At 36.0% G+C, this 13454-nt stretch overlaps 1 protein-coding gene across 1 annotated transcript; it reads left to right on the top strand.

The window, feature by feature from the left end:
• The first annotated feature begins 944 nt into the window (after positions 1-944).
• Positions 945-4045, top strand: LOC133792889 (protein HIGH CHLOROPHYLL FLUORESCENCE PHENOTYPE 244, chloroplastic). The gene is made up of 8 exons (XM_062230759.1): positions 945-1194; positions 1366-1604; positions 1990-2088; positions 2543-2737; positions 2901-2993; positions 3074-3169; positions 3352-3492; positions 3567-4045. Exons 1-8 carry the CDS (start codon positions 1035-1037, stop codon positions 3741-3743), a joined length of 1200 nt encoding a protein of 399 aa, XP_062086743.1. The 5' UTR covers positions 945-1034; the 3' UTR covers positions 3744-4045.
• The last annotated feature ends 9409 nt before the right edge of the window (positions 4046-13454 follow it).

The following is a 13454-nucleotide window of genomic DNA, read 5'->3' as shown; positions in this document are numbered from 1 at the left end:
TTTGTCCTCTCTAAGGTCCTATTCTACTATACCCATGTGATGAGACCCAAAACTTTTTCTTTAGTGTATCCATCTTTATGTATGGTGAATATTTGTATTGGTGATCCAATATTGTAATCGTAATGTTGTTATAAGCTTCTAGTTATACTAGAGAAGAACATTGTAATCTTATTATTGAACTTTGGTGATAGTGGATGATTTAAGCGGACTACGATCTCCATGATTTTTTTCTGCATTGAGTTTCTTTGTAAAAATCTTGGTGTCTTACTTTTATGGTTGATTTGTGTTTTCTATTGCTTGTTGTGCATTGGTTGATATATTGATATAACTAATTGTGGTGTTTGATAAGTAATTTTATTTTTGACATACAAAGGAGGAAAAGTTTGTATTTATTGCAATAGATTTTCTCAATACACTTTAATAAATTTGATTGGTTTAAAATGCATCCTACATTATAGTATATATTTTGAGTGTTATAGTTCTAATATTCCTCATTCAAAAGAGGGCAGAGGCCAGTTGCTTTCTAATCCGAAACAACTAGAGCAAACTAGAGCAAACAAAGTGTCAGCACAACGGCAACACGTAGTTGTAACTTATAATTTCCAAATATCAGTTGAAAAGATTACTATTTGAAGGAACAACTTCATACAACGAAATAATAATTGAAATTTAACCACATTTAACCTTTTTTTTTATTTTTGTAAAAACTTAATCTCCCAATGAGTTATATGTTCGGTCAAAATTTATTCCATGAGACTGGAATCATTTATCTTATGTTAATCCTAGTCACAATCTTCCGGACAAAACCTTAGTTTTAACTAACAAAACTACAATTTCCCAAGTCAAAACTGAGAAGTAGAAAGGCCTTTCATGTGACACGTGGCACAGCCCGTAATCCAGTTTGTGAGAAGGACGTGGCAGAATTGAGATCGATTGTTCATCACTTCATCCCTTCCATTTTTATTTTGTTTTCTTAATTTTCGTCTGTGGCCTCTGTTCCCGCGGGAGCGAAAAACTGAAAAAACTTATTGGCAATGGCTTGTAGGCTTCCGACGCAGCTAGCTACGCCTGGAAAACTCCATCGTCCTCATCACACGAAGCTCTCTACCTGCCATGGCGCACTGTCCTGGCGCCGTACTTTAGCACCAGACACTCTCTGTTCTTCAACCCCATCTTCTTCCACAGCTCTCTCTGGTTCGTAGCTTTCTTAACTTTCTTTAGCCCCCAATTCAATTTTCTTCAACATTTGCGAAATTGACGTTCTGGTTATAATTGGGTTCGCTTCCAATTTCCTTCTTATTTCTTTCTTTGACAAAACTTCTCTATTTGAGTTCTTTACTGTTTTTGTGGGATTTGTGGTATCAGTGAGTTCTTACAAGCGACCTCTAGTAACGTGTACTGCTGGGACGAATATTGGAGCCGTGAATCTTGCTCCCGGGACGCCGGTTAGGCCTACCAGTATACTTGTGGTGGGTGCTACCGGAACTTTGGGCAGGCAGATTGTAAGGCGGGCACTCGACGAAGGCTACGATGTGAGGTGCCTCGTAAGGCCTAGACCAGCTCCTGCTGATTTTCTTCGTGACTGGGGTGCCACTGTTGTCAATGTACGTCTCAATCTTCACTTTGCTTTCGTCGTTTTTCAATATGATTTGGAGTAATTCTAAACTAAACCTTTCAATCCAGTTATTGATAATATTTAGTGTAGGATCAAAATAGATAATTCTGACATAGATTCTATTGTGAGCTATTGACCAACTTCTCATTCTTATGTATCTGATATAAGTTTATGATTATTCAGTAAGCCAGTTTGATTCAGAGATTATGATGTTGAGGGCACAATGTATGTTGTTTGTTTCAGAATTATTGTAGCCAAGTAGTAGGAATTTGTAATATGTGCCGAGTTGGTTCAGTGGTGGCGTGTTAAAGTTGTGTAACATTATTTTGGTCTCCTGAAGTTGAATTACTTACTTTGAAATATTTTTGGAGCAGGCAGACCTTAGCAAACCGGAGACAATTCCTGCAACATTGGTTGGCATTCACACTGTTATTGATTGCGCCACAGGGCGCCCGGAAGAGCCTATAAAGACGGTAGGATACAACTAATAATTTGCTCTAAAGTAGTTTTAATGAATGGTTTCTGCATTCTTTTTATAGATGCTACACATCTTTTTTCTTTTTTTTAAAAAAAAAAGTGTAGAGGAAGTTATGTTTCATTCAGTAAGCTCAAAGTATATTTTATGGTAAAGGCACAACTATTCATTTGAGACCTAAGCTAATCAACCATTTTTCTTTTTATGTAGTGTCCCTAAACTAAGCTCTTAAATGTGTCTTCTTTATGTTTCAAGTTGTATATGATAGTCACCTTTTCGTTTGTGGTGCTTACATCTTAATGTGTACTTATCTGTTTGTAGAAATTGTTTAATCTTGTATAGTTAAGATGCTATAAAGGATAACAAGTGTACATCCCACAATTGATTTTTTTCTATTCGTTGATTGTTGGCTTTATCTAATCTCTTTTCATTTTTATTTTTTTTCCTTTTAGGTAGATTGGGAAGGAAAAGTTGCTCTCATACAGTGTGCAAAAGCTATGGGAATCAAGAAATATGTGTTCTTTTCCATTCACAATTGTGATAAACACCCTGAAGTTCCATTAATGGAGATTAAATATTGTACTGAGAAGTTTATTCAGGAATCAGGCCTTAATTACCTTACTATTCGATTATGTGGCTTTATGCAAGTAAGTCGTGAAACTAATTATTCCACTTTTTCTTTACAACATTGTTACGTGCCTAATGTTCCTATTTGATAAACTATGAAGTAGATGTTTCTATTGTTAGCATTTAAAATTCTCTCAACTTTGGTTAAAAGTTCAATAACAAAGTTGCTTGTTATATTTTTAGGGCCTTATCGGGCAGTATGCTGTACCTATACTAGAAGAGAAATCTGTTTGGGGAACAGATGCGCCTACTCGAATTGCCTACATGGACACACAGGTATTGCATCTGTTAATGTCCTTTTTTAATACTTTTGACACCGTCTTTATGATATCTGAACAGGGGTTCATTTTGTGTAGGATGTAGCTCGTCTAACATTTATAGCTTTACGAAATGATAATCTCAACGGGAAACTTCTAACATTTGCTGGTCCTCGTGCATGGACGACTCAAGAGGTAAATTATCTTTGTCTGAAAGCCTATCTCCTTCTCTTCTATTGTTTGCTTTCTCCTAGCCCTTCATTTTACTACATTGCTTATCATCTATTAAAATGCTAAATATACTCTCTTATGAACCTATATTCCAAAACCCCCGGCTTTTTCATTGTCACCTGAACCAAAGCCCAAGTTTCTTGTAGGTGATAACATTGTGTGAGAGGCTTGCGGGGCAGGATGCAAATGTTACAACAGTCCCAGTTTCCATCTTGAGAGTCACTCGACAACTAACTCGGTTGTTTCAGTGGACAAATGATGTTGCCGATAGACTGGCATTTTCGGAGGTAAATTATTCAATCTTCTCTTTAATGTATAATCATTCGTTGCCTAACTAACATGTTGCCTTTGATATTCATAGGTTCTTTCTAGTGACACTGTCTTCTCAGCTCCAATGACCGAGACATATCATCTGCTCGGTGTGGATAGCAAAGATATAATTTCCCTAGAGAAATATTTACAAGATTACTTCACAAATATTCTGAAGAAATTGAAAGATCTCAAAGCACAGTCAAAGCAAACGGATATATACTTTTGAAGGAAGAGGCCATCTTACAATGATGTAGAGGAAGCCATGTATGTATTGACAACTTTTGGTGCTTGATACCCCTCATTTTCAAGCATTTTACTCATTTTCAATACGCCTCCCCCCTTGAATACTTTTCCCTTTAATCTCTTTCAAAAATTTATTTTGTAGAAAGTAAATTGTTGAGTGCCAAAGCAACATACTGAGATGGCAAAATTACATGAAGTCAATCTTAAATTGCTAGTTGGTTAGTCCTGTCAAGCTATGTAATGTGTACAAAATTAAATTTGACTTCATTCTTTTTGGTATTATAATTCCTCGAATGTCGAATCAAATAATGATAAAACACCAAAAGGGAAAGTGCAGACACAAAAGACAACACCATCAAAGGCAATGATAAGCAAAGATAGCACTATCAAACGCAATGTTTTACTTGGTTCAGATCAGAATCATCTACGTCTAAGGTAGGGTATTGAACTCTAGTCAAAATCTACTAGATTAACAAGGTTACACACCCTCTATGCCAGAGGAATAAACGCTCTCAAGCTCACAGTACAAGGCCGCTTTGATATGCACTCGCTCAGCCAAACACTCACTATCACAGAGTTCTCTCACTATGAATCTCTTAAGTTTATGATGACCTTTAATGATCAAGACTGTAAGAGAAGCCACCTTTATATCAATAAGCAAAACCAATAATAACAAGCCAAGCTGGACTAAGAATATACCAAGACCAAGAAATGTGTTGCAGTCGCACGGTTGGCACAACAATTAACATAACATACTTCTAACTGTATTAAGTAACATTTAATTAAGCATCACTCTTCACATTACCCAAATAGAAAATATATATGAATCAGAGATTTTAACATCACAATGCTTAACGTACCAAGATTAAGTGCCTGTTAGCAGCAATGTGTTGTATGTACATGTTGAAAACACTAGCAGATCACAAAACTCACACCAACCACTTTCAAGAACAACCGAGAAACACACACACAATGCACAAAAGAACACTAGTCAAATTACATGGTTCAAATAGAGTACAGTGTAGACCCCATTCTACTCCACGGAGGAAACCTGCCTATTAGCTTTATTACTCTTTTCAGAAAGATACATCAAGTTACCAAATGAATTGGTGCTGAGTAGGGATGGCAAAAAAATATAGTGGATCGGGGCGGGTCGGAGCCCCGACCCGACTAGTCAACCCCCGATCCAGATATAAGCGGGGCGAAAATGGAGCAGGTCGAGATCCGACCCGACCCTCTAGCGATTGAAGTGGGTCAGATCACAACTCGACCTGGTTGTTGTTGTTGTTATTTTTGCAATTGAAGAATTTTTTTAAAAAAATCAATTACTGCCATTATTTAGGGTGATCCACAATCCAAATATATATATAATAAGACAAAGTATATTTAAGAGAGATAAATGAGAAAATTAATATTTTGTTTTGAAGTATATTAAATTTTATTTTATTTTAATATGCAAAACCATTTATAAAAAAAATTGGACAACTAATTTCTATCTAGTATGACATATTTTTTTGCCATTTATTTTTATATTGTAACATTTTTTTTTAAAAAAAACTAATTTTTCTTTTATCACAAAAAAAAAGAAAAAAAACTTACCGGATCAAGTCTGACCAACTCCATCACATCCGGGGCGGGTCTGACCCGAGCCACATCAAAAGCCTTAACAAGTCGGGGCGGGTCGGGGCGAATCTTTAGCGGGGCGGGGCCGACCCGCCCCATTTACATCCCTTGTGTCGAGGTCCTATATATAAAGATAGGTTCCTGACAACAGGATATAACTAACATAACGACTTTTTGTATATAAGCCACATAAGAGAAATATTAAATTTACTAATTACATTGGTTGTTAATATACAATAATTCTCCACCTTAACATCTAATGCAATTTAACTATCTCATATTTAAGCACTAAGAGAAGAGGAACCCATGATCATTGTGTTTAGCCTTCACTGATCTGTAGCAAATTCAGGCAGGATTTGAATTTTGCTGTTGGTGGTGACTTGGTGAGCATATCCAAAGACTTGTTTTCTATAGCTATTTTCTTCAGCTTCACCTTCCCTTATGCAATAATATCTCGAATGAAATAGAGGCGTACATCTATGTGTTTGGTCCTTTCGTGAAAAACCTAGTTCTTGCTTAGATGTAGTGCACTTTGACTGTCACAATGCACTGTTATAATCCTCTGATCAATGTCGAGTTCCCTTGTAATTCTTTTTAGCCACAAGGCTTCTTTTAATGATTTTGTGCAAGCCATGTATTCAGCTTCAGTTGTGGAAAGTGCAACTATTGATTGAAGGTTGGCTTTCCAACTTATTGTACATCCATTCAACTGAAAAACATAACATGTTTGTGATCTCCTTGAATCCATATCCCCTTCATAATCTGAGTCTACAAATCCAACCACATATGTCATATCTGAACTTGAACCATAAACCAACCCCACACTGGATGTTCCCTTTAAGTATCGCATTATCCATTTAACAGCTCTCCAATGATCTCTGCCCTGGTTGCCCATATATCTGCTAACTATACTTAAACCATAGCACAAATATGGTCTGGTGCAGACCATAATGTACATAATACTGCCTACAACATTTATGTACGGTATCATCTTCATATAGTCTGTGTCTTCTACTGTGGAAGGAGTCTGTTAGCTAGATAATCTTAATTGTTGTGCCATGGGTGTTCTGGTGATTTTGCATCAGTGAATCCAAACTTGTCAAGGATTTTAGAGATATACCCTTTTCGAGATAACTTGAGTTTTCTCTGACTTCTATCCTGTATAATCTCTATGCCCAATATTTTCTTTGCAGACCCGAGATCTTTCATCAGAAATTCCCTACTCAGCTACTTCTTAACTTTGTCTACTTCCCTCATATGCTTACATGTAATAAGCATATCGTCAACATAGAGTAATAGGTACACCAATGCTGAGGCATTTATCACATAAACACATGTGCCATAAGCACTGCATTTGAAGCCTGATTTGATTACAAATTCATAAAATCGCTTATACCATTGTCGTGGTGATTTCTTTAACCCATATAGTGACCTCTTTAATAGACAAACTTGGTTTTCTTTTCCTTCCACTTCAAAGCCTCTTGGTTGTCTCATTAGAATCTCTTCTTCCAAATCTCGATGTAAAAATGGTGTCTTCACATCCAGCTGCTCAAGTTCTAGGTCCTCAATAGCTACTATACTCAATAGTAACCGAATAGAAATGTGTTTCACTACAGGTGAAAATATTTCATTTTAGTTTATTCCCTCCCTTTGAGTAAATCCCCTAGCTACTAGCCTTACCTTATACCGAGCCTTTTCTACTCATGGGATTCCTTCCTTGAATTTATAGATCCATTTACATTCCACAACCTTCTTTCCTGCTGGTTTATCTACTAACTCCTAAGTACCATTCTTGTTGAGTGACTCTATTTCATCTTGCATTGCCATTTCCTATTCATGTTTCTCGGCTGACTTCATAGCTTCATCATATAAATTTGGTTCATCTACACTCATTTCTACCACATTTAAGGCATAGTGAACCATATCTGCAAACCCAAAACTGAACTAATGCCTTAATAGCTCTGCGTTTTCAGTCTCTGACTAGTAGATAGCCTTGAGAGTCCTCTGGTGAATCATTGTTGTCTTCTTCTTTTTGAGACTCTTCTTTTGGTTCATCTTTTGTTTTGACATATTCCTTTGGCTCCTTATCATTTGCTATCTCCACCTCAAACTGTGAACTCGAATCCTCTTTGTGTATGGTTGACTTCTTAGTCTCTAAAGTGTCTTTGTACATCTTTTCTTCTTCAAATACAACATCATGGTTGATGAAGTATTTTTGGTGATCACCAGGATCTATGCTCCACATCTTATACCCCTTGACCCCTTTCGGATATCCAAGGAAGATACACTTCCTGGCTCTTGGTTCTAGTTTGTCTTGGCGTATATGAGCATAAGCCACACACCCGAAGATCTTGAAATGATCATACCTTGCAGACTTTCCAGAACAAACTTCCATTGGAGTTTTGAACTCAATTGTTGAGGATGGGCATCTGTCGATGAGGTAGCATGCAGCAGCTACAACTTCAGACCAAAAGTTCTTTGGTAAGCTTGAATATATGAGCACACACCTCACTCTCTCCAAAATGGTTCAGTTCATTCTCTCAGCCAAGCCATTTTGTTGAGGTTCCTTTGGCACTGTTAGGTGTCTCCCTATTCCATTTTTGCTACAAAATTTATTGAATTCTTCTGCACAAAACCCCAAACCATTATCTGTTCTCAACCTTTTAACTTTCTTCCCAGCCTGATTTTCTAGCAAAGTTTTACATTCTACAAACTTCTTAATATCATCATTTTTGTTCTTTAATGTATAGACACATACATGTCTAGAAAAATCATCAATGAGGGATAGAAAGTACCTGGCTCCTCCTCTGGATACTGTTTTTGAAGTCCCCCACAAATCCGAGTGGGTGTAGTCTAAAATGCCTTTTGAAGTGTGCTTGCCAACTCTAAATTTCACCCTGGTTGCTTTTCCGAGTACACATTGCTCACAAAACTCCACGTCGTGAATTTGATCCTTTCCCAATACCCATTTCTTGCTAATAACTTTGAATCCTTCATTTCCAATGTGTCCGAGCCTTCTATGCCAAACCATGGTTGCATCTTTCACTCCTTTTGTTTCCACATTCACCTGTCCTTTTACTGTTTTTCCTTGCAGAACATATATCTCGTTTTCTTTTGCACCCATTGTAGTTACCATTGAGCCTTTGGTGACTTTCATTATGCCATTATCCACCTTAACTAAGTAGCCATCATGATCGAGCATGGCTACTGAGATAAGATTTCTCTTAATGTAAGGATTATGTTTGACTTGCTTTAATTCTGTAATATTACCACCTTCCAATTGTATCTTGACAGTTCCTATACCAGTTATAGCACATGCTTGATTGTCTCTAAGTCTTACAATTCCACCCTCTAATCTTTTATAGTCACTGAATTTGTTCTTGTCAGGGCATACATGGAATGAACCCCTTGAATCTAACACCCAGCCATGATTAGATTCTTCATTTGACACAACCAAAACACTTGCACTATCGTATCCTTCACAGTCTTCATCACCATTAGATACTGTAGCGCCCCAAATTTGCTAATAAAGCTTCGGGCCTTGATTAGCGTGTCGAGAGGACAATAATTGATTTAATTATGCTAATATGTGAATTTGATGATTATATGATCATAAATGCATGTTTAGGTGAATTAAATATGCATGTGGGCCCCATTTGGCTATTATGGGCATATTTGTAATTTGAACCTGTTGAGGGTATGATTTTGAGCTTTGTGCGGTTTTTCCCACATGAGAGATCCTATCCCGCGGTATTAGCTGAGAGTCACAAATATGGTATTTGATATCTTTTGAGATTGGCAACCATTAGTAAATTGAGTTTAGTGTTGTTGCTGAAATAAGAGCAAAAAGGTGGCATTTTTTATAAAGAGTGAAAGGACCTAGCTACCCTTAAGGGTTAGCCTAGAACTAAGTTAGACGGAGGGGTAGAATGGTCTTTTGGGCATTAATTAGATAACACTTGGCTGAAGGAAAGCCATGCACGTTCAAACACTCTCTCCATCATATTTACTTAGTTTCTCAAGAGTTCTAGAGAGAAAAGGTCAAGAACAAGCTTGAGGATTTTGGTGGTTTGTAAAATGGGAGTAGTAACAAGTTTTGGAGGAGGATTAACAGCTACCAAGCCTTAGGAATTTCGAAATCCAAGAAGAGGTAAGAGCTTCAGTTTTTGGTTTTGGGTATTGCTTGATGTTCTTGAGGGTTTTGGATTTCTGATACTTGAATTTGGGTTTTGGGATGAAGTTTTGAGGAACTTAAGCTTGGGAATTTGAGGATTGAAGCTTGGAGTGGCATTGGAGGCAGCCTAGGGTTGAATTCCTCTCTAGAGGTAAGGATTCCTTTAAGCTTTTGAAAAGTTTCTGGTTTAGTTTAAGCTTTGAGCAATTTTAGGTCATTGAGTGATTTGAAGCTTGGATGTGAGTATGGGTTTGATTTTGATGCATATGTGTTGTTTATATTGTTTACTTGGAGTTTTGGTCCAATTGGGACTTGGTTTCACTTGGGGAATGATTTGGGTAAGCTTGGGTTTTGAGAAATGGTGGAAAAACCAGTGTTTGTTTCTGGGTTCTGTAGGGAGTGCTACAACGCTGCTCTTTGGGTGCTATAGCGCTAGGGTTCCTTCTGGGTTTTTTAAGCAGTGCTATGGTGCTGCTCCTTGGGCGCTACAGCGCGAGGCAGAATTCAAGAATGCAAATTTTCAGTTTTTGAGAATTTGGTCTAGGGGCTCGAGGGTCGATTCCACCACCCCGTTTGGTGGAATTGGAGTTCCCGAGAGCATGGGATTGGTCCCGGGATTGGTTTATGGAATCAAATTATAATGAGGATGTTATTTATGGTTTATGACTAGGTGACCGCTTGGGCTTTGGAACAGGATCGTACTCGGGGGGTCGTCTCTTGTAATCTAGTGCTTGTATAAAAGGTAAGAAAATTGTTGTACCCGTAGAGCAAGGTGTCCCTATTGTTTGTTATACAGGGTGTGGCCCTAATGTTTATGCTTAATATGCATTTATATATCTATGAATATTATGCTATGTGATGCATGTTTGTGAGTGAACGACGGAGGCCGGAAATGACGAAGGCTGGGAATGGCGAAGGCCGAGAACAACAAGAAGTCGGGAATGGCAAGGGGTTGCGATCAGAGTTGAGCATGCTGAGTGCAAGTCGTTAGGGCAAGACCCTCCTATGGTGCTGGAGCCACCCTCTCGGTGAAGACCGTGAACCCAGGGCCTGGTAAAGCGCCTGGGATGATGTTGGTCGCTATGTGTTTAGCTTGTTGGCTGTGTTGTTGTATATTGTGGATTCTTATGTATATGTTATATGTTTTGTGTTGAGTTTTCTTGCTGGGCTTCAGCTCAGGGGTGCTCTATGGTGCAGGTAAGGGCAAAGAAAAGGTCGACCAACCATGAGTACGAAGAGCGTGGAGCGACGGGTACATGTTCGGCCTACCTGGCTGCCACGGGCAGGGATATTTTGGGAAAATGTACTGTAATGGTTGTTTTGTCGCCTAGGTCGACCTTAATTGTATTTTTGAGTTGCAAAGTATTTTAAAACAGTATTTTGGGATCCCATTTGTATAACTTTTCCAAGATTTCAATGAATGACCACATTTTTTTATACTTTGTCTTTAAACGAGTTTTATTTCAGTTTGGTCACACTTTTAACCTAAAACCTCGATTAGCGTGCTAATGGTACATTTTTAACTCACATAGTAATGACTCTAAGGAAGTAGGGCATTACAGATACTACATGTACATTTCCATTTTTCTAATTGTAACTCCTCAAAAACAGACAATCTTTCTTCAAATGTGTGGTCTTATTACAAATAAAGCACCCCCTCTTGAACTTCTAAGATGTCTTTCCTTTGCTCTGACTCTTCTCTTCTTTGTTCTCCTTTTTGAAAGTTTTACCACAGACCACCAATCCATCACCATGAGCACTTCTTTAAGCTCTAACTTGCGCTTCATGTCCTTTGACATAAGAGCATTTTGCACCTCTTCAAGTGTCAAAGATTCTTTACCATACTCATGGTATCCACAAAATGTTCATAACTCTACATAAGAAAAGAGTTTAGAACCATGATTGCTTGGTCCTCATCACCTATCTTGATATCGATATTTTCTAAATCAAGAATCACTTTATTGAATTCATACCAATGATCTTCAATATTTCTTCCTGGTGTTATCTTAAATGAGCATAGTTTCAGCTTCAAGAACAATCAGTTGGCCAAAGATTTAGTCATGTAGAAATTCTCTAACTTTTTCCACAATCCAGATGCGATCTTCTCCTTTGAAACCTCACGAAGTGTTAGGATTAATGCCCTAAAAGTGTGTAAATACATTTTATTGATTTAAATAAAAGTACAATTTTATTATATTTGAATGTTATAATTATTGTTTGAATTAATTATATAATAATATCAATCAAATTCTTTATTCATTCGAGAGAATATTATCTTGTATTAGTACAAGATAATTAAGATCATATATAATGAATAAAATAGTCAGTAACATATTAAAGTAAGGAATCTTTAATGAATGCTTACTAGTGTGGTTTACTAAGCATACGAGATGCAAATGATCAAGATTCAGATTACTGATGTGGATAGACATCTTAGTAAAGATATTGTATTTAATAGAGATTATATATGACAAGACCAATGTGAATTAATTGTCTTTATAAACTTGCCACTTGACATAAGGATTTAATTCTTATCACAATAGATGATCATTTATAGATCAGTCTAAATCCTGAGTATTCATGAAATCATGTTTGTGTTTATTGGATATTTTGATTCACTCGTTAAGGTTTCTTAGTATAATGATGCTAATGACTTTTGTTTTGGACATTCAATATCATGAATGGCTGGGAACATGATTTACAATAATGGAATGCATACATTACTAACGAATCGAATATTGGTTCTCTTAAGGGTTAATTCTGGAATTGAATAGTTATTGAGCTCAAATCTATAATTTGATTATAGATTAATTATTCGCTAGTGAATTAATGGTACTTAAGGATCAAGAGGTAATTATAAGGGTAAAATGGTAATCTTGACCAACTCTAATTAACGAAAAAATAAATGGAGTAAAGAACTATATTTATTGATTATATCGATGGACTACAAGAGAAAACTCTGTAAATATAATTCTATAAATACTTAGAGTGCAATTCCATATTTATAGTTGAGTAATCATGGAACTAATAAATAAGATTATTAGATTAAAGAGTTTAATTAATAATCTGGTTTATTAGAGCTTCGTATTATAGGTCCATGGTCCCCATATCACCTCCGTCCTACATTGTCAAGGGTAAGAATGTCAAAAGAAAGATTTGTAGAGAGAATGACTTAATTGCAAAGGAATTCATTTTTCGGGGTAAGGAAATAATTATGTGATAATTATGGGCGATTGATTAATTATGAATTAATTAATTATATAGTTATTATTTTTAAAACTATATATTAAAATAAATATTAATCATGTTTGGATTAATATAAAAAGAGAGATTAATAATTAACTTATTTATAATAAGATATTTATTTATTTATTTATTTAAAACTGATATTTTAAGATAAGGTTAATTTTGAATTAACTGGTATTTATTTTGGGATAAATATATTATCTTAAATATTGATTAAACAAACAAATAAAAAAAAAACTAAGGAGAACCCTAATTGTGTGGTGCAACACACTCACTGCACAGTGAGTGTGGCGCCACACACAGGGATATTTTTATCCTGGGATTTGAATTTCAAAATTATTTGTTTGATTATTCATTTAATTATTTATTTTAAATATGATTTAAATTAAATAATTAAATAGGTTATAAATAATCAATTTTATTTTAGTTTAATTTTAATAAAATAAAGATTAATTAATTAAGTTAATTATCTTTATAAAATTGAAAGAGTGATACTTTCAGGGATAAATTTTTATGCGATTAAATATTGATTAAAAAGAAAGTGATAGTTTTTCCTAAACCTAAAAAACTATTCAATACATCTTTACTCAATCAAACATCTCTAGATCTCATATATTGAGTACATCTAAAGAGTTCTAAATCAACATTTTG

The sequence above is a fragment of the Humulus lupulus genome, chromosome 1 (assembly GCF_963169125.1).
Source record: "Humulus lupulus chromosome 1, drHumLupu1.1, whole genome shotgun sequence".
Classification (NCBI taxonomy): domain Eukaryota; kingdom Viridiplantae; phylum Streptophyta; class Magnoliopsida; order Rosales; family Cannabaceae; genus Humulus; species Humulus lupulus.
The sequence above is the reverse complement of the archived record's forward strand: the minus strand, read 5'-3'. Positions and strand labels throughout refer to the sequence as shown.

Bases quoted from the DNA above. Each gene is read 5' to 3' on its own strand.
- LOC133792889 (XM_062230759.1), top strand. From the start codon at position 1,035: ATGGCTTGTAGGCTTCCGACGCAGCTAGCTACGCCTGGAAAACTCCAT. The intron at 1,605-1,989 runs GTACGTCTCAAT...TTTTTGGAGCAG, and splicing joins GGGGTGCCACTGTTGTCAAT to GCAGACCTTAGCAAACCGGA. The intron at 3,493-3,566 runs GTAAATTATTCA...TGATATTCATAG, and splicing joins ATAGACTGGCATTTTCGGAG to GTTCTTTCTAGTGACACTGT.